This window comes from Thamnophis sirtalis, unplaced genomic scaffold (genome assembly GCF_051295495.1).
Source record: "Thamnophis sirtalis isolate CommonGarterSnake01/CBP01778 unplaced genomic scaffold, rThaSir2_p1.2 scaffold_2, whole genome shotgun sequence".
Lineage (NCBI taxonomy): Eukaryota > Metazoa > Chordata > Lepidosauria > Squamata > Natricidae > Thamnophis > Thamnophis sirtalis.
Window position 1 is genome coordinate 75,633,023 of NW_028261382.1, and position 24,501 is coordinate 75,657,523.

At 44.9% G+C, this 24,501-nt stretch overlaps 2 protein-coding genes across 3 annotated transcripts in view; both read left to right on the forward strand.

The window, feature by feature from the left end:
• Positions 1 to 1,856: 1,856 nt before the first annotated feature.
• On the forward strand, positions 1,857 to 15,523 carry GINS4 (GINS complex subunit 4). The gene is made up of 7 exons (XM_087703766.1): positions 1,857 to 1,990; positions 5,771 to 5,857; positions 6,797 to 6,910; positions 7,844 to 7,941; positions 9,144 to 9,232; positions 10,938 to 11,028; positions 15,068 to 15,523. The coding sequence occupies exons 1-7, from the start codon at positions 1,913 to 1,915 to the stop codon at positions 15,162 to 15,164; spliced, it is 654 nt and encodes a 217-aa protein (XP_087559892.1). The 5' UTR covers positions 1,857 to 1,912; the 3' UTR covers positions 15,165 to 15,523.
• Positions 15,524 to 20,807: 5,284 nt separating this feature from the next.
• Positions 20,808 to 24,501, forward strand: part of PEBP4 (phosphatidylethanolamine binding protein 4) — a 293,106-nt gene continuing 289,412 nt past the window's right edge. For both annotated transcript variants that reach the window (XM_087706131.1, XM_087706132.1), the window contains exon 1: positions 20,808 to 20,940. The gene's annotated coding sequence lies outside the window, so the exon portion shown is untranslated. The remainder of the gene's footprint in view (positions 20,941 to 24,501) is intronic.

Here is a 24,501-nt window from a genome sequence, read left to right on the forward strand (position 1 = left end):
AACCGAGAGAAAAGGTAATTTGCCAGCCAAAGAAGGTTTACCCTCAAGCTGAAAAAGCTTGGCTTTCATTATTTCAATGCAGAAAAAAAATGTATTTGCAAGCTCAGTCTGAAAGTCTGATCTCCTGAATACAGGAGATCCAAAACGGATATCTTTGCATGTTGATAAAGAACTGTAACGCATTCTTTTCAGCAATGCATCACTGAGGACTAGAATTGTGAAGACTGATCTTACTGTTGTAAGTTAACATCACAACAAAGTCACCTAACTTATTGCCAGAATACTCTCATAACTTCTCAGGAATCAAAATCATACAGATTATTTTTGGGGTTGCAAATATATCCAATGATTTGTAGGTTTATAAATTTTGGTTTTGCCACCCTTTCTGATGAAAATAGTACTGTTTCCTGCTCTATGGGGGGATGGGGGGTAGGAACATCTTTGAAATAAAATGCAAAGTAGCAATCAAAAACCAAAGCAGAATCTAAGTCCATAAGTCATCCTAGAATTCTATTCTGACCAGTTTCATTTATGTCAGTTACGAATTGACAAATCAGAAGCAAACAGCATGGACAAAAAATGGAGGACATGAAAACTTAAAGAGAAAGGAGGGGGGAAGTCTACTTGTCATGGCCATGGATATTTAGTCCCCTTGGGCCAGGGGAGGGTATTCGCTTACTTCCCTACCAGTTTGCAAATGTGAGCATGCATTCAACCTTGAAAACATGAGTAAATAGGATGGCATAGAGCCAGGGCAGGAGGCGAACCAATCCAAACCAGCTGAATACCCCCTCTGCCTTGGGCTAATGCAAAAGGAATTGGTTGTGAGCTCACGCAGAGTCCAGTCGGAAAAGTGCTTAAAAAAACCTAGTGAGTCGATGGGAGCCTCTCCACTCCCACGTTACACCGATTAACAGTTGGAAGGGGCCTTGTAGGTCATCTAGTCCAACCCCCTGCCTAAGCAGGACACCCTACACCATTTGTGACAGATGGCAGTCCAGTCTCCATGAAAGTCTCAAGTGATGAAGCTCCCACAACATCCAAAGGCAACTTCTTTTCCATGGGTTGATTGTTTCACATAAAGTTCCTTATTTCTAGGTTGAATCTCTCCTTGGTCAGATTCCACCCATTATTCCTTGTCTGGTCTTTGGGTGCTTTGGAGAATACCTTGACCCCCTCCTCTCTGTGGCTGCCCCTCAAATATTGGAAGATGCTCTCCTGTCTCCCCTGGTCCTTCTCTTCACTAGACCAGCCATGCCCAGTTCCTGCAACCATTCTTCATATGTTTTAGCCCCCAGTCCCATAATCATCCTGGTTCCTCTTCTCTGCACTCTTTCTAGAGTCTCCACATATTTTTAACAGTATGGTGATCAAAACTGAATGCAATACTCTTAAAGCCTTACTAAGGCTTTAAGACTTTGGAAAATAGCTTGACCCCCTCCTCTTTGTGGCAGCCCCTCCTCTTTGTGGCAGCCCCTCAAAGATCTATCCTGTCTCCCTGGACCTTCTCTTCACTAGACTAGCCAGGCCAGGTTCTTGCAACCGTTCTTCATTATATTACACTAGAATAGGAACTGGAAGGGACCTTGGAGGTCTTTTAGTCCAGCCCCCTCCTCAAGCAGGAGCACCTATATACCATCTCAGACAAGAGGCCGTCCAGCCTCTTCTTCAAAACCTCCAGGGATGCAATTCCTTGTGTGTCCAATCACAATTGGCCAATAAAGAATTCTATGATGGGAACGTGGACGAAGGCGTTTTTGTTTTCTCGGCCGATGGTCCCTTTAAGAATAGGGGCGTGGCGAAGAGGACTTCCCCGAGGAGGGGGAATCCCTCCTCTTTTCCCGCGCTGGAGAGTTTGACGTCACCGATCGCTGGCGGGAAAAGGTGGGGAAACCCGGGTCCGGCCGCGGGAATGGCCGAGCTGGACTCGGATGCGGGGAGCGATGAAGTGGTGCTCACGCCGGCTCAGCTCATCTGCAGTTTGGAGGAGGTAAGGCCGGGAGGGTTTTGGGGGACCCCCACCCTTTCATTGGGAACTTTTGAAAAACGGGGGGCTCCATGCAAAGCTTCCCTTTGCTTTTGCAGCGCCGCGGGCTTAAGTGAAAGTTGCGGGGGTGTGGGGAGAAGGAAAAGAAGTTGCAAGCGGCGTGAAACTAGGGAAATTGCATTCAAATCCGTAAAACCGTGTGAATGCAGCTGACACGTATATCTGACCCGGACTGAGCTTGCCGAGATGCAGCCCGAGCTGTTAGGTTTCCGTTTATAAGCGCGGGGAGGGTCGTTCAAGAAGCCACGTTTTGGATTGAGCTATCCTGATCTTTCCCACCTTTGTTAATTAAGATACAGATTAACAGAGTTGGAAGGCACCTTGTAGGTCATCTAGCGCGCACACACACACACACACACACACACACACACACAAACACCCCCCTCCCTCCCCAAGCAGGAGACCCTTCACCATTCCTGACAGATAGCAGCCTGATCTCTTCTTAAAAACCTCCAGGGATGGAGAAGGGAGAGAGCGAGGGAGGAAGGATAGATGGGAGGAGGATAGCAGAATAACAGAATTGGAAGGGACCTTGTAGGTCATCTAGTACACACACACACACACACACACACACACACACACACACACACACACTCAACCTTTGTTAATTAAGATACAGATTAACAGAGTTGGAAGGCACCTTGTAGGTCATCTAGTACACACACACACACACACACACACACACTCAAGCAGGAGACCCTACACCATTCCTGACAGATGGCAGCCTGGTCTCTTCTTAAAAACCTCCAGTGATGGAGAAGGAAGGAAGGAAGGAAGGAAGGAAGGAAGGAGGGAGGGAGGGAGGGAGGGAGGGAGGGAGGGAACAAATGAGGGAGAGAGGAAAGAAAGGAAGGAAGGAATGGAAGGAAGGAAGGAACGAAGGATGGTAGAGAGGGAAGGAAGGAAGGAACAAAGGAGGGAAGGAGAGAGGGAAGGAAGGAAGCAGGGAGGGAGGGAGGGAGGAGAATAACAGAATAATATAGTTGGAAGGGACCTTATAGGTCATCTAGTCCAACACCCCCCTCCCTCCCCAAGCAGGAGACCCTTCACCATTCCTGACAGATAGCAGCCTGATCTCTTCTTAAAAACCTCCAGGGATGGAAAAGGGAGAGAGCGAGGGAGGAAGGATAGATGGGAGGAGGATAGCAGAATAACAGAATTGGAAGGGACCTTGTAGGTCATCTAGTCCAACACCCACACAGACATCCAAGCAAGAGACCCTACACCATTCCTGACAGTTAGAACAATTGATCAGTGGAACAACTTGCCTCCAGAAGTTGTGAATGCTCCAACACTGGAAGTTTTTAAGAAAATGTTGGATAACCATTTCTCTGAAGTGGTGTAGGGTTTCTTGTCTAAGCAGGGGGTTGGACTAGAAGACCTCCAAGGTCCCTTCCAACTGTGTTGTTGTTGTTTCTGACAAATGGCAGTCAATCTTTCTGGTTTTGGGAAAATGCACAGGGAACTTCCACTTTGGGATAAGCTGGTAAGGGTGAAGGATTATTAGACAAAACCTGGCTCCGGGACAGTAACTTGTGGATGGGACGTTGTGGGTGCTTCATCACTGGAGGTTTTTAAGAAGAGACTGGACAGTCACTTGTCTGAAATGGGATAGGAGTGTCTCTTCTTGAGCAGGGGGCTGGAGTAGAAGACCTCCAAGGTCCCTTCCAACTTTTATTTATTCAGTTTGTCAAACATGTACAAGATAACAGGTATAAGTATAAACATGGACATGAACACAGGAAATGGGTACGGATAAATGGGGACAGTAGGGCAGGGATGATAGGCACACTGGTGCATTTATGCATGCTCCCTTACAGACCTCTTACGAATGAGGTGAGATCCACGGTAGACAGTTTGAGGTTGAAGCTGTGGGGGTTTAAGGATGTAACAATGGAGTTATGCAGACCTCTTAGGAATGGGGTGAGATCCAGAGGCAGTTTAAGGTTAAAGTTATGGGGGTTTCAAGCTGTAAGAACAGAATCCGGTAGAGCATTCCAGGCATTGACCACTGTTTCTGAGTAGAGTAGAGTAGAGTAGAGTAGAGTAGAGTAGAGTAGAGTAGAGTAGAGTTGAGTTGAGTTGAGTTGAGTTGAGTTGAGTTGAGTTCAATTCTTTATTGGCCAAGTGTGATTGGACACACAAGGAAATTGTCTTTGGTGCAGATGCTCTTAGTGTACATAAAAAGACAAGATACATTTGTCAAGAATCATAAGGTACAACACTTAATGATAGTCATAGGGTACAAATAAGCAATCAGGAAACAATATCAATATAAATCGTAAGGATACAAGCAACAAAGTTACAGTCATACAGTCATAAGTGGGAGGAGATGGTTGATAGGAACGATGAGAATAATAATAATAATAGTAATGCAGCCTTAATGAATAGATTGACAGTGTTGAGGGAATTATTTGTTTAGCAGAGTGATGGCATTCGGCAAAAAAACTGTCCTTGTGTCTACTTGTGCAGTGCTCTATAGCGTCATTTTGAGGGTAGGAATTGAAACAATTTATCCCCAGGATGTGAGGGGTCTGTAGGTATTTTCACAGCCCACTTTTTGACTCATGCAGTGTTACATGTCCTCATTGGAAGGCAGGTTGGTAGCCATTGTTTTTTCTGCAGTTCTAATTATCCTCTGAAGTCCGTGTTTGTCTTGTTGGGTTGCAGAACCAAACCAGACAGTTATAGAGGTACAGATGACAGACTCAATCTGTCCTCTGTAAAACTATATATGCATATGCAGAACTCTGGGCTGTGATAGGGGAATGAAATGAATATGGTCAGCCCTGACACCTTTAAATTACAGTATTAGTATCAGATCTCATATTCAGCCCTTAGTGCAGTAATGGTGAATCTTTCCAGCACCAAGTGCTGAAAAGGGAACGCGCCACACTTGTCTGGGACGCGACCCAGAAGAGGAGCTGCCCAATGGGCATGCACACAGCAGAAAACTAACGTCAGCTAGTCTCCCAGTTAATGATGCACAACACATGTGACGATCAGCTGGCCGGCATGCATGCACATACCAGAAAACCAGTTCTTCCAGTTTCCAGCACTGCAGCTCACATGAAGGCCAGCTGATTGCCGTGTGTGCATGTGCACCAGAAACCCGGAAGAAGAACGGGCGATGCCACACGTGCCAAGTGACATGGCTCCGTGTGCCACAGGTTCGCTATCATGGCCATAGTGGTCAGAGAGGACGGGAGCTGTTGATCAGCCATTTGGAAGAAGGGACCTACTTAAGGGTAAAGGTTCCCCTCGCACATATGTACTAGTCGTTCCTGACTCTAGGGGGCGGTGCTCATCTCCATTTCAAAGCCGAAGAGCCAGCGCTGTCCGAAGACATCTCCGTGGTCATGTGACTGGCATGACTCAATGCCGAAGGTTCACAGAACGCTGTTATCTTCCCACCAAAGGTGGTTCCTATTTTTCTACTTGCATTTTTATGTGCTTTTGAACTGCTAGGTTGGCAGAAGCTGGGACAAGTTATGGGAGTTCACTCCGTTACACGGCACTAGGGATTTGAACCACCGAACTGCCGAGCTTTCTGATCGACAAGCTCAGGATCTTGGCCACTGAGCCACCCTATAAGTAGGGACCTTCTGAGGACCATAATAAAAGCATTGGAGAGCTGAGAGCATGACGTTCAGAGGACTGCGAGTGCTAGGAAAAAGTTTCCCATGGTAACCCTGATGGCCATTTTCTGCTGTTATTCTCCAGGCTTGGATGAATGAGAAATTTGCCCCAGAGCTGCTAGAAAGCAAAACAGAAATTGTTGAATGTGTCATGGAGCAGCTTGAACACATGGTAAGGCATCTGAAGAGGAAAATGGAATGTGACTGATTTTAGTTCAAGAGGTCACTCTTGTCCCAGCCTAGTAACTCTCTTTTGGAAAGCAATAGGGGGTAATGTCACACCACTGCAGTGCAACCTCTGCTCTTTTTGTACTTGTGATGTCACAAAACAGACACAATGGGAGTTGACACCCCTTGTATCACATCGGTGTGATGCTGCTTTTGGCATTCACTTCTGTTGCAGTGGCCTCCTGGCACTGAAAATCAGGATGTTCCCAGTAGTAAGGAAAACTCCGAGGCAGGTCGATTCCCTAAAGAATAAATTTATTGGATGTATCATTTTGGCACATATCTGGTGAAAACCGACTCTGAAGGCTCCCATGATTTTCACCTCCTTAAAAGTAAAAGTTTGTCACTTTCTCAAAACAATCAGTCACATGGTCCAATCACGGTGCTGTGTTGTTGCCTGGTGACATCACTCCGTCTTCCTCTGACCAGGTATGAGAATGTCCTTGGTTCCCAAGAGAAAGTATTTTGTTTTGGCTACAAAACCTGAGCTATCTCTATTCCCCCCCCCCCATCCCTCCCTATCCCTCAGCTCTAGTGTGGCACAGTGGTGGGATTCAAACTTTTTTTACTACTGGTTCTATGGGCGTGGCTTGGTGGGCATGGAAAGGGAAGGATACTGTAAAATCTCCATTCCCATTGGACTATATATATGTTCCATACTCCATATAATCTCCCCTCCCATTTTCCCACAGCATTGAAATGTGGCAGGCCAGAAGGCCCAATGCAAAGATGGCTTCCAGGCCTGACACCTGTAATATATTTTTTTCAAAAAGAACAAATCACACAATCATTTTCAAGGGTTGTGTAATGAAATTTGAGAATCTCTGGTCTATTGAAAAATTACAGTGATTTTTTTTTAAAACCATTGTTATTTGTCCCATAGGAAGAGAATTTGAAACGAGCCAAACAAGGCGACCTAAAAATCAGCATTCATCGTATGGAAGTGGAAAGAATCCGTTACGTTCTCAGCAGTTACTTGCGCTGCCGACTTCGGAAGGTAAATGGCTTCACCAGGGCTTAATTGAAAACCCAACCGAATTGTGAATAGCAGAAGCATTTAGAAGTGTTCTTGGGCTGTTTCTAAGGCAGTAAGGCCACACCTAGAATCCTGCATCCAGTATTGGTTACCACACTATAAAAAAGATGTTGAGACTCTTAGAAAGAGTGCAGAGAAGAGCAACTAAGATGATTAGGAGACTGGAGACTAAAACATATGATGGACGGTTGCAGGAACTGGGTATGGCTAGTTTAATGAAAAGAAGGACCAGGGGAGACATGATAGCAATCTTTCAATATCTGAGGGGCTGCCACAGAGAGGACCGGGGGTCAAGCTATTTTCCAAGGCACCTGAAGGCCAGACAAGGAATAATGAATGGAAACTGAGCAAGGAGAGATTCAACCTGGAAATAAGGAGGAATTTCCTGACAGGGAAATCAATGGAACCGAAGCTGCTTTCAGAAGTTCCATCATTGGAAGCTTTCAAGAAGAGACTGGACTGCCATCTGTCAGAAATGGTGTAGGGTCTCCTGCTTGGGAGGGGGGTTGGACTAGATGACCTACAAGGTCCTTTCCAACTCTTGTCAATCTGTAATCTTTAATGATTGTGAAAATATTCTTGTCCTCCTCTCCTTTCTATGAATTTCTCCTGTTCACATGCTTTCTTGATACGCCCGTCTTTGCTTCTACAATCTAAGCTCTGCCAGATATATTAAACCAACTCCATCCAGCACGGTTACTATTGTAGAGGTTCTTTTCAACAGACTTTGAAGAATGGGAAGCGTTGTTAGTAACAAGTGGTAGATTCCTTGAGCCCAGAGGCTTAGAGCAAAGGGACATTAGCCAAGTCAGAGGTTTTCTATGCCATTGCTGGCTTTCAGCAAAGCAGAAGTGCCTGTATATTCTTACCTTTGTTGTGTATTTCTTCTGAAAGATTGAGAAATATTTCCCCCATGTCCTGGAGAAGGAAAAGACTCGGGCAGAAGGAAATCCATCTATCTTGTCCCCGGAAGAGTTTGCCTTTGCCAAAGAGTGAGTAAAAATTTGTTGCGGGGGGGAGGTTGAGTTCTAGGGTCGTGCCTCTGTAAGCTGGGCCCCAATTAGGCAACCCAGAGAAGAAATATAGTTTAATGTACAATTTATTTCAAATGGTTTCAATGAAAAGAGCCATTGTGGTGCAGTGGTGAGAATGCAGTACCACAGGCTAACTCACTGCTCACTGCCAGGAGTTCGATCCTGAGTGGCTCAAGGTTGACCTAGCTTTCCATCCTTTCAAGGTCCGTAAAATGAGGACCCAGATTGTTGGGGGCAAGAGGCTGACTCTGTAAACCACTTAGAAAGGGCTGTAAAGCACTGTGATGCAGTATATACATCTTAAGTGTTATTCCTCCCTTCCTCCCTTTCCCTCCTTCCCACGTTCCCTTCCTCCCTCCCTCCTAGGTTCTTCTGATTAGTGATCTACTATAGGGATGGATAACCTGAAAGTCCTACCTACCTACCTACCTACCTACCTACCTTCCTTCCTTCCTTCCTTCCTTCCTTCCTTCCTTCCTTCCCTCCCTCCCTCCCTCCCTCCCTCCCTTCCTCCCTCCCAGTGATTAGAATGCAGCATTGCAGGATAATTCTGCCAACTGCCAGCAGTTTGATCTTGGCTGGCTCAAGGTTGACTCAGCCTTCCATCCTTCCAAGATTCGTAAAATGAGGAGAAAGATAGTTGGGGGCAAGAGGCTGACTCTGTAAAGCACTTAGGGTGGGGCTGTAAAGCACTGTGAAGCGGTATATAAGTCTAAGTGCTATTGCTATCTTCCTTCCTTCTTTCCTGCCTGCTTGCACAGTGGTTAGAATGTAGTATTGCAGGCTAATTCTGCCAGCTGCCAGCAGTTCAATCCTGACTGGCTCAAGGTTGACTCAGCCTTCCATCCTTCCGAGGTGGTCTTAAGTGCTATTGCTATTGCTAAGAAGAATTCCCTTTTAGAGGAAGGACTCTGGAACAAAAGCTTACATTTATTTTTATGGTTTGTACAACAAAGAAACTTCAAAATAGAAGTTGATTGTTTTAGGAAAAATCTTCCCCCAGTGGTAGGGTGGAGTAGTTAGGGCACAGATGAACGAACACCTGCCTCCAGTATTCTGTTTATGTCACTGTAGTTGCATTTTGTCATTCTGCATAGCTCAAGTGAAATAGGAAGCCTCGTCCTTCCTTTCTTTACAATGAAACCATCTCTTCTTTTCAGGTACCTGGCAAACACAGAGAACCATCTCAAAAATGTTGCCCTCAGACATATGCCTCCAAACCTTCAGAAAGTTGAGTTCCTCAAGGCTGGTAAGTAAGAATTCAGGAAGGGAAATCAGGGTCCAGCCCTTAGGCCAGTGGTGGGATTCAAAGATTTTTACTGCTGGTTCTGCGGGCGTGGCTTGGTGGGCATGGCAAAGGAAGGATACTATAAAATCCCCATTCCCTCCCCACTCCAGGGGAAGGTTACTGCAAAATCTCCATTTCCTCCAGATCAGCTGGGACTCAGGCGGCAGAGAATAGATGGGGGCGGGGCCAGCCAGAGATGGTGTTTGCCCGTTCTCCAAACTACTCAAAATTTCCACTACCGGTTCTCCAGAACTGGTCAGAACCTGCTGAATCCCACCTCTACCTTAGCCCCATAAGCAGCTGGAGAGCTGCAGATGACATCCCTGAAAGGGATGGGGGAGAGGGGCTGCACCTTTGGGCCAAGCAAGGATATATTTACAGATTAATAGAGTTGGAAGGGAGATTGCAGGTCATATAGTCCAACCCCTCACCCCACCCCACCCAGAAAGAGCCTACATCATTTCTGATAGATGACAGTCCAGTCCCTTCTTGAAAGTCTCAAGTGATGAAGCTCCCACAACTTCTGAAGGCAACTTCTGTTCCACTGATTAATTGTTCTTACTGTCAGGAAATTTCTCCTCAGTTCTAAGTTGCTTCTCTCCTTGATTAGTTTCCACCCATTGATTCTTGTCCTGCCCTCAGGTACTTTGGAGAATAGCTTGACTCCCTCTTGGAGTTTGGAGTTTGGAGTTTATTCGATTTGTAAGCCGCCCTATTCCCCAAAGGGACTCAGGGCGGCTGAACAAAAACCAAGGGAAGGGGAACAAATACAGAAAAGTAAGACAAAACAGGACAACGATACAAACGATTTAAAAAACACAGCAAGCACAGCAAATTCGAGTAGGGGGGGAACTCAACCCCAGGCTTGCTGGGACAGCCAGGTCTTAACGGCTGTCTGGAAGGCCTGAAGGGTGGCGAGGGTCTGAATCTCCACGGGGAGCTCGTTCCAAAGGGCCAGAGCAGCCACAGAGAAGGCCCTCCTCCGGGTGGTCGACAGCCGGCATTGGCCGGCAGATGGAATTCGGAGGAGGCCTAATCTGTGGGATCTAATGGGTCTGTGGGAGGCAATTGGCAGGAGGTGGTCTCTCAAGTACCCAGCGGTCTCTTCATTGGGGCAACCCCTGAAATATTGGAACACTGCTATCATGTCTCCCCTAGTCCTGCTTTTCATTTAACCAGACATACCCAATTCCAGCAATCGTTCATTATATGTTTCAGCCTCTAGTCCCCTAATTATCTTTGTTGCTCCTCTCTGTACTCTTTCTAGAGTCTCCACATCTTTTCTACATCGTGGCGACCAAAACTGAATGCAGTATTCCAAGGGTGGCCTTACCAAGGCCTTATCAAGTGGTATTAACACTTCACATGATCTTGATTCTATCCCTCTGTTAGGGATAGGATTGCATTATCTTTTTTGGCTGCTGCCACACACTGCTTGCTCTATTTAATTGGTTGTCCACTAACACTCCAAGATCCTTCTCACAGTTACTGCTATTAAGCCTGGCCTTGGAAAACCATCTTCCCTAATGCTAATAACAATAACATGTGTACACAGACATAGTGAGAGTCTTAGCAGAACTTCGTGTTGTCATATATTATGGTAGGAGATCTGTTGAAGTGCTGCTGAAGAAAACTTTTTTTTCTCCTGTCTCATCTTTCTTGGCAGTTCCCAAGCCCAACCTGGATGCCTTCGTCTTCTTGAGAGTGAAAGAGAGACAAGAAAATATAATGGTGGAGCCGGAGCATGATGAACAGAGGTTGGAAGTTCTGTTGGCAACAATAGAATAGAATAGAATAGAATATTGGGATGAATAGAATATTGGGATGAATAGAATATTGGGATGAATAGAATATTGGAATGAATAGAATAGGATAGAATATTGGAATGAATCGAATAGAATAGAACAGAACAGAATAGAATATTGGAATGAATAGAATAGAATAGAATACTTTATTGGCCAAGTGTAATTGGACACACAAGGAATTTGTCCTTGGGTGCAAATGCTCTCAGTGGATAAAAATATACAACACTTAGTGATAGGCAAGGTTACTAATAAGCAATCAAATCATACTAGGAAACAATCAGTATAAACCATAAGGATGCAAACAACAAAGTTACAGTCCTGCAGTCTTAAATGGTAGGAGATGGGTGATAGAAACAATGAGAAGATTAATAGTAGTGCAGACTTAGTAAATAGTTTGACACTGTTGAGATAATTATTTGTTTAGCAGAGTGATGGCGTTTGGAAAAGAAAATGCCCTTGTGTCTAGTTGTTCTGGTGTGCAATGCTCTATAGCAGTGATGGTGAACCTATGACACGTGTGCCACAGGTGGCGTGTGCGGAGCCATTTGTCAGGGCATGCACGCTGGCCACTTAGTTCACCCTTTTTTAAAGCCATTTTTTGCCCTCCCCAGGCTCCAGCGGCTTTATAGGAGCCTGGGGAGGGCGAAAAGAGGCCCCCCCTCCCCGGAGGCCCTCTGGAGGCTTCATGAGCTTCCCTGAAGCCTCCAGAGTGCAAAAACCCGGCCCTATGGGCAAACCAGAAGTTTGGGAACGGACTTCTGGTTTGCTTGGAGGGTCATTTTGCCTGCTCCGGAGGCTTCAGGGAAGCCTCCTGAAGGTCCCTGAAGTCTCCGGAGGGTGTCCAAGGGGTGGGGGATGCTGTTTTCGCCCTCCCCAGGCTCCTATAAAGCCTCTGGAGCTTGGGGGGGGAAGCATGCAAAATATGCGGGGTCGCACCTGTAGTGCACACATGCGCACTGGGGAGGGGTCGTGCATTGCATTATGGGTGCGGCACGCCCGCACATAACCCCCCCTGCGCTTCCCCCACTTATGGCACACGAGCCAAAAAGGGTTTGCCATCACTGCTCTATAGCATCATTTTGAGGTAGGAGTTGAAACCATTTATGTCCAGGATGCGAGGGGTCTGTAAATATTTTCACAGCCCTCTTTTTGACTCATGCAGTGTACAGGTCCTCATTGGAAGGTAGGTTGGCAGCCATTGTTTTTTCTGCAGTTGTGATTTTCCATTGAAGTCCGTGTCTGTCTTGTTGGGTTGCAGAGACAAACCAGACAGTTATGGAGGTGGCAGATGACAGACTCAATCATTCCTCTGTAGAACTGAATCAGCAGCTCCTTGGGCAGTTTGAGCTTCCTGAGTTGGCGCAAAAAGAACATTCTTCGTTGTGCTTTTTTGATGACGTTTTTGATGTTAGGTGTCCACTTTAAGTTTTGAGATATGACAGAACCTAGAAATTTGAAGGTCTCTACTGTTGATACTGTGTGGTCTAGTATTGTAAGAGGTGGTAGTATGGGAGGGTTTCTCCTAAAATCTACCAGCATTTGTACGGTTGAGAAAGATAAGAGAAAGAGAAAAGATAATAGCTAGAAAACAGCATCGGGTGGGTTTTTGATCAGCCAATGAGATTTTTCAGGACACCAAAATGGTTCTCCTCTCTTCTCTCCCTCTCTCCCTCCTCTTTAGCCCTCACATAGTGTGTGATCCTGAAAGACGGTTGTCCAATTGTCAAAACTTCCCATTTTGGGTGCAGATCAGATGTTCCACTGCAGATTCAAGCGAAGGGATTTCTTGAAGGAAGGCAAATATAAAGAAGGAAATTTGCTCCTTCATTATAGTATTTAGTGCAGCTGGACTCGGTCTTACTGTTTGCAGAAGTTCAGTCAGCCAGAGGAGGGATCTGGGCAACCTCTGGCTCCACTTTGATCCATGAAAGATCTCTCCCAAAAGTTGAGATTTTTACCGGGAATTCGTGCAGGATGGTCCTCCCTTCCGCTTTTAAGAAGAGAGGGAAAATGTTAAGGATGTGGAAAAGGAGTGGAATAAAGTCGTTAAATTATTTTTTTCATTTTATTAAATTTAATGCAGTCACTACTCGTGTGTGTGACTCTGGATAGCACACACAATTCAGTTAAGATTAAAACAGACCTATTAAAAACCAATAAGGGGATGCAGTGACTCAGTGGCTAAGACGCTGAGCTTGTCGATCAGTAAGTTCGGTCGTTCAAATCCCTGTAACGGAGTGAGCCCCCCTTGACTTGTCCCAGCTTCTGCCAACCTAGCAGTTCAAAAGCACGTAAAAATGCAAGTAATAAAATAGGGACCACCTTTGGTGGGAAGGTAACAGTGTTCCGTGCACCTTTGGCATTTAGTCATGTGGCCACATGACCACGGAGATGTCTTCGGACAGCGCTGGCTCTTCGGCTTTGAAATGGAGATGAGCACCGCCCCCTAGAGCTGGGAACAACTAGCACATATGTGCAAGGGGAACCTTTACCTTTATTAAAAACCATTAAAATAAATTAGAACTGTAAACAAATAGACTTAATTCAAAATCCTACTTACAGTGCAGCCATTTGGGGGCTTCTTATTTTCATCAGATGTCCAACCTTATAGACAGAACCAAGTTTTAAGGGTTTTTTTCTGGCAGATCGATAGAGTTGAGGCCAATCTTACTTGGGTGGGGAGATGATCTTCCAAAGGGCAGGATTTCATTTCATCCAAAACCCATTAAAGCTAAATTTATAACATTGAGCTTTTCTTTCAAGCTCTGCCCTTGAAAAGTTCTCCCTTCCAAAAGGCTTCTTAGCATTTTTTTTAAGAAAAAAGGTGGGATGGGATATGGAAAGCCTGAATTAATTTTGTATGTGTTAAAGTTATACTCGCTTTTTCTCCAGGGGCTTAGAAGGGCTTATGTGGGGACCTTTCGTTTAACCCCAAAAAGATGTCAAGAAGATAATTGTTGTTACACACACACACACACCCTATAGGGCAGAGGTCTGCAACCTTAAACGCTCAAAGACCCATTTGGATCTATTTGCCACAGAAAAGAAAACATCGGGAGCCACAAACCTGGGTAGATGTGGCCACCTCGACATCACTCACTCCCACCCACCCAGTCACATGACTCAGCCAGCCACACCTACCAAGGTTTTGTGGCTCCTGGTGTTTTCTGTGGGAAGCAGGTATCTGTGAGTGTGTGTTTCTCTCCCTCTCTCTCTCTCTCTCTCTCCCTCCCTCCCTCTCCCTCCCCCCTCCTCCCCTCCCTCCCCCCCTCTCTCTGTCTCTCTCTCTCTCTCTCTGTGTCTCTGTCTCTCTTTCTCTGTCCCTCTCTTTTCCTCTCTGTCCCTCTTTTTCTCTGTCTCTCATCTCTCTCTCTCTCACACACACACAAACATTTCTGTGTGTCTGTCTCTTTCTCTCTCTGTCCCTCTCTTTTTCTCTCTGTCCGTCTCTATCTCTGTCTCTCATCTGTCTGTCTCTGTCTCCCTCTCGTATGTGTTCCCTCTTGAACCATTTCCCAAAACAGCCAAGGGTTGGGTTTTTTTGTTTATTGTTTTGCTGATGTTGTTCCTTCTTCTTCTTCTTTGGGTGCTTTTTACCATATGATTTAAATCAAGAGTACAGGAGCGCTTCGCTCTCGCTCTGGAATGTGGAGCGAGTCTCCATCCCCCGCCTTCACCCTTACTTTCTCAGGCCAGGCAAGGAGTGACTGGGAGGGGAGGGCAAGGGGCGGGGCCAGCCAGTGGTGGATTCAGCTGACAGGGAGCCACATCAGGGGCACGAAAGAGCCACATGAGGCTCTGGAGCCACAAGTTGCCGACACCCACTATAGGGCTATTGTAACAGGAAGAAAGAATGGAAAGAAAACGTTCTGTGTTATTTGTAGAAACTGAACTGCAAAAAAAAAAAAAAGCTGAGAAATAAAGTCTGACGAATAAGTGTGCATAGAATTATGAGAACAGTCTGTTTTTATTATCTTTCTATCTCTTTCAGAGAGTACGTCATTGACCTGGATGAAAACTCCCAACATCTGATCCGCTACAAGACGATTTCTCCCTTGGTGGCTTCTGGGGCAGTTCAGCTCATCTAATTAGACCTGATGGATTTATAGATGCCTTTTTAGCCAAGATACCAATCCTAAGACTGACATGTGTGCCCGGGTAGCCAGTGCTTGGTGATTAACTTGGGAATTTAATTCAACTGGTTTGATTCCAGCATTGGATTGATTGATTGATTCCCAAACGGCTGTTTGTGCTGCTGAAACAATGGCATGCAATTCTATTCCTGGGAAATAGGCTCCTATTCACTCCAAAGAAAGGGGGGAGAAAAGATTGGGAAAATGGAATGGTCCAGTTCAGCAACTTTAAGGGCATATCATTACCTGTCCAGCAGGTGGCAGTAGGCCTGTTCTGAAAGGGCCAGGTTCCAGCCATTTAATAAAAATATAACATTGTATAGCAAAGAGTGGGTAACTTTTTAATTATTTCCCCCCCAATCATCCAGAGCTGCAGGGCATGGCAAGGTAACAGGAGAAGCTGGTTTCAAGCTGTTGGGTTATTTTAATTTGGGGGGAGGAGGGTTGAGGGAAAGAGACATGTCTCACTCTTTAGGTCCTTCTTGGGGCCCACCAGCAGAGCTGGCAGCAGATTCAGACAGTGAGGAGGTTGGGGAGGCACCTGGGCCAATCCTGGAGTCTGGGGAAGGCTCTGATGAGGGCTCTGTGTCGGAGGCAGAGAGGGGGCCAGAGCCATTTGCCAGTTATCAGCTGCCTTGGAGTCGGACATCAGTGTGGCAGAAGAACAGCTGAAGCCTGTTCCCTGTGTGCACATGCACTGAGTTGCCAGATGAAGGGAACAGCAAAAGAACAGGGGTCGACTTAGGAGTAAGGCCATAGGGGGATGATGAATGACCCCTCCCAGAGGAAATAAGAGAGGAGGGAAAGGGGGGTGGAGTTTGCAGGAGACAATTTGTTCGCTTAATTGGTTCATGACTCTCCGAGACTCCTTGCCAGGTTTTGCAGATTTTGGCCTGGTAGCTCTCCAAGCCAGGGAAAGTCTGTGACCATAAATCCTCCCTCAAAAGACGTTGTGGGATGTGAATGAGCAGAATTCAGAGAAAATTAATAAAAGGGTTTTTTGTCGGGACAAAGAGTTTGCTCCATGCTCTCGGGAAGCCAATTGAACATTTATGTTGCTAAGTAAGACATTTGTTCAGTCAGTTTTGCTTCCTTTTATGACTTTTCTTGCCACGCTCGTTAAGGGAATCCCTGCAGTTGTCCGATTAGTAACACGGTTGCTAAGTGAATCTGTTGGTTTCCTTGTGGACTTCACTTGTCAGAAGGTTGCAAAAGATGATCATGTGACCCCGGGGCATTGCAGCCATCATAAATGTGAATCAACTGTCAAGCGTTCAAATGTAAATCATCTGACCATGGGGATGCTTTACACAGACAGGAGGGTGACTGGTTTCGCCTGATGCCTGCATTCCGTGGACGGGGCTTCTCACTTGTTTACACAGCCTGGTTGCTGGCATGCCACGGCCCAGTGCCAGTCCACAAACAAGGAGGGGGGAGTTGGGTACCCCTGCTAAAGATTTCATTACAATACTGCATTCTCCCCACTGAGCCAGCAATATTCTTGTTGACCCCCAGGTGGCAGCATATACCTATGATCTATTGCAGTGTTTTTCAACCACTGTGCCGCGGCACACTAGTATGCCGTGACATAGTGTAAGGTGTGCCGTGGGAAAAACACTTTATATATAGTCAATATAGGCACAGAGTTAATTTTTTTAACATTTTCTAATGGTGGTGTGCCTTGTGATTTTTTTCATGAAAAAAGTGTGCCTTTGCACAAAAAAGGTTGAAAAACACTGATCTATTGCACCATGATACCAATGGAGTGCAAAGTTACTAATACTCCCTACCGAGTCTGGAATACTTTTTATTATTGATTGATCATATGTCATCAGCAGGGAGTGGTATGGTGGCCTAGAGGTGGAGCTCTAGCTTCACAATCAGGAGGCTGTGAGTTCGATCCTAGGTAGAGGCATGTACTGTATTTCTCTCTCTGGGCACACTGAGAATATATCTGCTGAACAAAACTCTGTGTTGGCGACAGAAAAGGCATCCTGCCATTAAAATTCTCTACGAGCTCCATTCAGTTGGCCAGACTGCACCCCGCAAGGGATTATGGGGTCATTAAATGAAGATGATGTGTCATCAGCAGCCACATAGATTTTTTCCCATGACAATCTGTCCCTAACCTGTTGTTCAGGTCTTCCAAAAATGCATCCATCACTTTTGTAACAGTCCATTTCCATTATTGTTCTTTCCCCCCATCTTTTCCCAACCTCAGAGCCTTTTCCCATAGAGCTGGGTCTTCACATTATAGCCCAAAATTAGGATCATCTAAGCCTCGGTGGCGCAGTGGTTAGAGTGCAATACTGCAGGCTCCTGCTGATGTCAGCTGCCTGCAATTTGGCAGTTCAAATCTCACCAGGCTCAAGGTTGACTCAGCCTTCCGAGGTGGTAAAATGAAGACCCAGATCGTTGGGGGCAAGAGACTGACTCTGTAAACCGCTTAGAGGTGGCTGTAAAAGCACTGTGAAATGGTATATAAGTCTAAGTGCTATTGCCTTCCTTCCTCCCCCCCCCCCTCCCAGTGATTAGGATGCAGCATTGCAAGCTAACTCTGCCCACAGCCCGGGGTTCAATCCTGACTGGCTCAAGTTGACTCAACCTTCCATCCTTCCGAGGTCAGTAAAATGAGGACCCAGATTGTTGAGGGCAAGAGGCTGACTCTGTAGACTGCTTAAAGAATGCTGTAAAGCACTGTGAAGCGGTATACAAGTCTAAGTGCTATTGCTATTGCTAAGTGCTATCATTTGAGCTTGGTCATTTTGTATCTCAAGAACTCTAGATTGATCCATTTGTTTTATATTCTGCCCCATTTGTGGTACTCCCAGGAGTCTTCTCCAACACCACAGTTCCAAAATGTCCACACTTCCTATCCTGCTTTTCACTTCTGTAGATTATTGGAGCAGGGAATAACAATGGCCTGCTGGATCTTGAACTTTGTAGGTTTTTCCTGCTTTAATCTTTAGCCACAAATGTTTCTTGGGGCATGATCAGTTTTACTTTTCAGATGACAGATTTAGCACCGTAGCAAGACATGTCAAAACAAAGACTTTTTCTGCCAAGTTTGCTTTCAAAGAACCTGCAGAAGTATCATCCAAAAGCTAAGTTTCAAGAGCCAGGTGAAGGTTGTCAGCTAGTCCAAGGGCCTAAGGTTTAAGAATAGAATTCATTTACGGGAGTCCTGCAAAAGCCAGGCATTATTTCCAGCAAAGAAACAGGTAAAACGAGTCCTGTTTATAAGCTGCAGGCAGCCAGCTGTCACTAATCAGAATATATTGCTTGTGGAACAAGTAGTGTATTACTCAATAGCAATAGCAATAGCAGTAGACTTATATACCGCTTCATAGGCCTTTCAGGCCTCTCTAAGCGGTTTACAGAGAGTCAGCATATTGCCCCCAACAATCTGGGTCCTCATTTTACCCACCTCGGAAGGATGGAAGGCTGAGTCAACCCTGAGCCGGTGAGATTTGAACCGCTGACCTGCTGATCTAGCAGTAGCCTGCAGTGCTGCTTTTAACCACTGCGCCACCTTGGCTCAGTGGCGCTACTCCAATCATATTGAGCCAACAATTCCTCATTTGGCAGCCAGGGGCTGTATTTCCCAACGATTTCATCCCACAGCGCTATTTTCATCCTTGAGCGTAGGCCTCATTTAGTCACCAGGGGCAGTGTTTCTTATACTTTGGGTTGTATATTTCATATTGACCTTTACTGCTGATTAAGGTGGTAGTATGTAATTTATAAAAAGGACACAGTGGCTCAGTGGCTAAGATGATGAGCTTGCTGATCAGAAAGGTCAGCAGTTCAGCGATTCAAATCGTTAGTGCCGCATAACGGAGTGAGCGCCTGTTACTTGTCCCAGCTTCTGCCAACCATCAGTTCAAAAGCACGTCAAAATGCAAGTAGAAAAATAGGAACCACCTTTGGTGGGAAGGTAACAGTGTTCCATGCACCCTCAGCATTTAGTCATACCAGCCACATGACCAGGAAGACATCTTTGGACAGCACTGGCTCTTTGCTTAAAAACGGATATGAACAACACCCCCTAGAGTCGGGAATGACTAGCACATATGTGTGAGGGGAACCTTTACCTAATATTCCATACTGAGCCAACAATTCCTCATTTGGCAGCCAGGGGCAGCATGTCCCATAGGTTTCATTCAATAGCCCTATTTTCACCCTTGAGCTTACAATACCTCATTCAGTCACCAGGGACAGTGTTTCTTCTACATTGGATTGCACTTTTAAAGCTCATTAAACCACTGAGTGGTAGTAGGTAATTTATATTCCATTCTATTGCCCTATTTAACTCATGGGGAATGCTACATCTTATTGCGCCTTGCCTGTGACTTCCATTGCATCACCTTATTTTTCCCTCTGGATCCAAAATACCGCACTGCCACCACAGGGCATTATTTTGTGTAGATTCCATTAATTTGCCCTATAGGATGAGAAGTATAATGGGATGTAAAATAAATAGTGCCCCTGGTGGCTCAATTAGGTATTGTAGGTATTGAAATCTATAGGACATCTTGCCCTTCCGTGATTCAAATGTTATGTGGATTTTGGGGGAGGAGGATGCCTTTGAGTTTTTGTTGACTTCTGAACTTGTCCTTTGCTTCCTTCCAAAACTGAGTTTACAGTCTCCTGGTTTCAAGCTTGCTGCTTTAACCACTGCATTAAATCAGATTTTTTTAAAAGGGAAATCAGGACTATGTATTATTGATAGGTTATACTACCTCTTCGGGCCATGTATTTATACTGCTCATCAAAGCATCAGTTCTCAATTAAGAAAATAGTGCAAAATACTGAATATCGGGGAGATATTGCCCTCTGATGGCTCCCTGCTGTATTGCAGCCTCAATGGTAAAAATATGGCTCTATAAATCTGGATGAAACTAATACTGCTGTGTAAATCTTACTCTTGGACAGATTGCCTTAGAAACAATTATCGGGCTTGTTAATTACCTCTCTGTACTTTTAGGCCTTTGAAATACAGTTCCTAGTATATAGTATAGAGTGGAAACAGAAAACAATGTCTTGGAAGCTGCTTAAATTATCTGCTAGAGGGGTTTCAGTATACCTCGCTAATTTTTTCATCACTATCAAGAGGGTTATTCATTAAATAAATGGCTCTATGAATTTGAGTTAAATTTAGACTGAAAACAACTGTAGACATGTTGTAAGCCGCCCAGAGTCACTTAAGTGAGATGGGTGGTGTAAGAAATTTAATAAAAATAAAAAGTGCAATTAGCTCCGACGTCTAGCCACCGCGGCTGCCTTATAGCCAACCTGGCTGAATCGTGGTTAACCGTCTCCTAACCGGCATCTAATGGGAATGATCGCTCTTTTTTCCCCTTCTAACACTTTTCTTAAAAAGTTTTCCAGCTGCAGCGTGCATTGCAGTGCCTAAACTAAAGGCTCAATTCAACATCAAACAGCCGGACCGGCCGCTGGTCAAGCGGAGGCCGGAGAAAAACTCAGAACCTCTGGCCAACGGCCAACCCCAAGGGACGGGGAGGAATTCCGAAGCCCAATCAGCCGCCGCCTTGCCTTTGATTACCACCGCCTCTCTCTTGGCCCCTGCTACCTGTCCGTCAGGTGACTTTACGCACCGATGGGAGTAATTAAGGTACAGCCAGGCAGTTGCGTGGCATTCTTGGCTGGCTCGTAACGGAAAACTTGCCCCGGATTTTGGATTTTGTCCTTGACTCTTCTTCACACATAGGTAATAACCGAGGCTCTCAGCAGAACTGGGCTCTTTTCCCACGCTTTTAAGTTTATCCTGAAGTTAATTACTCTTGCCATTAAGTAGGTTGTAGTGAACGGGGATTTTAGGCGCGCAGGTTTTCCAAGCCACATCAGGAAAAAGAAGGTATAACTCCCTGCAGCTGGGGAGGGAGGGAAGTTCCAACGATTTATTGGAGCCTGTTTTGACCTACTTTTATTTTATTTTACTTTATTTTATTATTTTATTTTATTTTATTATTTATTTTATTTTATTATTTGATTTGGTTTGGTTTGGTTTTATTTATTTTATTTGGTTTTATTTTGTATTGTTTTGTTTTATTATTTTATTTTATTATTTTATTTTATTATTTTATTATTTTATTTTATTATTTTATTTTATTATTTTATTTTATTATTTTATTTTATTATTTTATTTTATTATTTTATTTTATTATTTTATTTTATTATTTTATTTTATTATTTTATTTTATTATTTTATTTTATTATTTATTTATTATTTTATATTATTTTATTTTATTGTTTTGTTTTGCTTTATTTGGCAAACATGTATGAGATAACAGGTATAAGTATAAACATGGACATGATGAACACAGGAAATGGGTACCAGTAAATGGGGACAGTAGGACAGGTTCAGTAGGCACGCTGGTGTGCTTATGCACGCCCTCTTACAGACCTCTTAGGAATGGGGTGAGGTCCACGCTAGACAGTTTAAGGTTAAAGTTATGGGGGTTTGAGGATGTAACAACAGAGTCAGGTAGAGCATTCCAGGCCTTGACCACTCTGTTGCTGAAGTCATATTTTCTGCAATCAAGTTTGGAGCAATGTAGTTTGAACATGGTATATACTGACCCTGTAAACCGCTCAGACAGGGCTGAAAAAGCACTGGGAAGCAGTATATAAGTTTTAAGTGCTATGGCTATAATGGGGCCAGCAGGAAGAAGGCTCCAGATGCATTCAAGTGAGTGCAAGATGAGGCAGGATCAGTATTCTTATTTATTAAATTTATCTCCCCAAGAGGCTATTCTAATAATCCGGTGCACATTTTATCTAGATGTAACACCCATTTTTCTCTGTCCATGACTCAAACTAGTGATAGAATTATTGATGGGCTAATTGATTTAATTATATCCCATCTTTATTATTTGTACAAATAATTCAAGGTGGCAGATCATCCAACACGCCATCCTCTTATTTTCCCCATAACAACAGCAACAACTTTTGGGCTGAAGGAGAGTGACTGGCACAAAGCCACCATTTGGCTTTTGTGGGTAAAGCAAGCCTTGAACTCACGGCCTCCCACTTTGTAGGCTAGTGCCTTAACCACTAAACTAAATTAATCTGGTTCTCTAAGAATTCGGAATTGTTGCCAACATGTCAGTTAGTAGCAGTAAAAACATAGAACATAGAATAATAAGAGTTGGGAGCAACCTCAGGGGTCTTCTAGTCCCACCCGCTTCTCGAGCAGGAGACCCAATATGCCATTTCAGTCAAATGGTTGTCCAATCTCTTTTTGAAAGCTTCCAGTGATGAAGCACCCACAACTTCTGAAGGAAAACTGTTCCATTGATTAATTGTTCTTACTGTTAGGAAATTTCTTCATAGTTCTAGATTTCTTCTCTCCTTGTTTCAACCATTGTTTCTTATCTTGCCTTTTGGTGCTTTGGAAAATAGTTTTTTTTTTCTCTCTCTCTCTCTCTCCCTCTCTCTCCCTCTCTCACACACACACATACACACACACACACACCTCGTCTTTATAAAAGCCCCTCAAATATTGGAACAGTGCTATCATGTCCCGCCCCCAGTCCTTCATTTCATTAGCTTTATTTTTATTATTTCATTATGTTTTTATTTTAAGTATACAAAATATTCTATTATTGTATTAGCTTTGTTCTTTTCATTAGCTGGATTCAAAGGATGCAGCTCCCCTTCTTCAAAATCCCATGACTGATATATTTGGCTGAGAAATGAGCGGACAACCATTTAAATATGAGCCAGCCGTGTGCAGCAGCTGCCCAAAAAGCCAACACAGTTCTTGGCTACATAAACAGAGGGAGAGAATCAAGATCCCGTGAAGTGTTAATACCACTTTATAAGGCCTTGGTAAGGCCACACTTGGAATACTGCATTCAGTTTTGGTCGCCACGATGTAGAAAAGATGTGGGGACTCTAAAAAGAGTGCAGAGAAGAGCAACAAAGATAATTAGGGGACTGGAGGCTAAAACAGATGAAGAACGGTTGCAGGAATTAAGTATGTCTAGTTTAATGAAAAGAAGGACCAGGGGAGATATGAGAGCAGTGTTCCAATATCTCAGGGGCTGCCACAAAGAAGAGGGAGTCAAGCTATTCTCTAAAGCATCTGAGGGCAGGACAAGAAGCAACGGGTAGAAACTAATCAAGGACAGAAGCAACTTAGAACTGAGGAGAAATTTCCTGACAGTGAGAATAATTAATCATGGGAAACATCTTGCCTCCAGGAGTTGTGAATGCCCCAACACTGGAAGTTTTTAAGAAGATGTTGGATAACTATTTGTCTGAAGTGATGTAGGGTTTCCTGCCTAAGCAGGGGGTTGGACTAGAAGACCTCCAAGGTCCCTTCCAACTCTGTTATTCTAGTCTATTCTGTTTTTGAAACATGGTATCACCAGAATTGACTTGTAGCAAGATGGATGGGAAACAATTTAACAAAAATAAATATCCTACGCTTTCCAAAATAAATGCTGATTTATTAAATTTGTTTGCTGCAGGGGTGATCAAACGAAATCAAGATGGCAGCACCTCAAACAAGGTGGTCCTTTGATTGCTATCTTGATTCGTTTTTTTCAGCCACAACTGTGGACGCTGCTGAGCTGAGCAGGCGAGAGGAAGACCCTCTTGGGGCCGTTATGGACTGGATGAGGGTTAACAAGCTTGTGCTCAACCCAGAAAAGACCGAGTGGCTGTTGTGTTTTCCTCCCAAAGATTTGACTAATATTCCAACACTCAGGCTGGGGGGTCAAATTTTGCACCCCTCAGAGAGGGTCCGCAACTTGGGAGTCCTCCTGGATCCACAGCTGTCATTTGACCACCACCTAACGGCTGTGACCAGGGGGGCATTCGCCCAGGTTCGCCTGGTGCGCCAGTTGCGACCCTACCTGAATCGGGAGGCTCTCACAACAGTCACTCGGGCCCTTGTGATCTCTAGGCTGGAATACTGCAATGTGCTCTACATGGGGCTGCCCTTGAAGAGCATCCGGCGGCTTCAGCTAGTGCAGAACGCAGCCGCGCGAGTGATCGCGGGTGCACCTCGATTCACCCGCATAACACCCATCCTCCGCGAGCTGCGCTGGCTGCCTGTCGATCTCCGGATGCGCTTCAAGGTGCTATTAATCACCCATAAAGCCCTACATGGCAGTGGATCTGGATACTTGAGAGACCGCCTTCTGCCAATTACCTCCCTGCGACCAATAAGATCCCATAGACTAGGCCTCCTCCGTATCCCATCGGCCAGCCAGTGTCGGCTGGCAACCACAAGGAGGAGGGCCTTCTCAGCAGTAGCCCC

Coding starts and splice junctions, on each gene's coding strand:
- GINS4 (XM_087703766.1), top strand. CDS start 1,913: ATGGCCGAGCTGGACTCGGATGCGGGGAGCGATGAAGTGGTGCTCACG. Junction 5,858..6,796: donor TGGAGCAGCTTGAACACATG/GTAAGGCATCTG, acceptor TTTGTCCCATAG/GAAGAGAATTTGAAACGAGC. Junction 9,233..10,937: donor AGTTGAGTTCCTCAAGGCTG/GTAAGTAAGAAT, acceptor CTTTCTTGGCAG/TTCCCAAGCCCAACCTGGAT.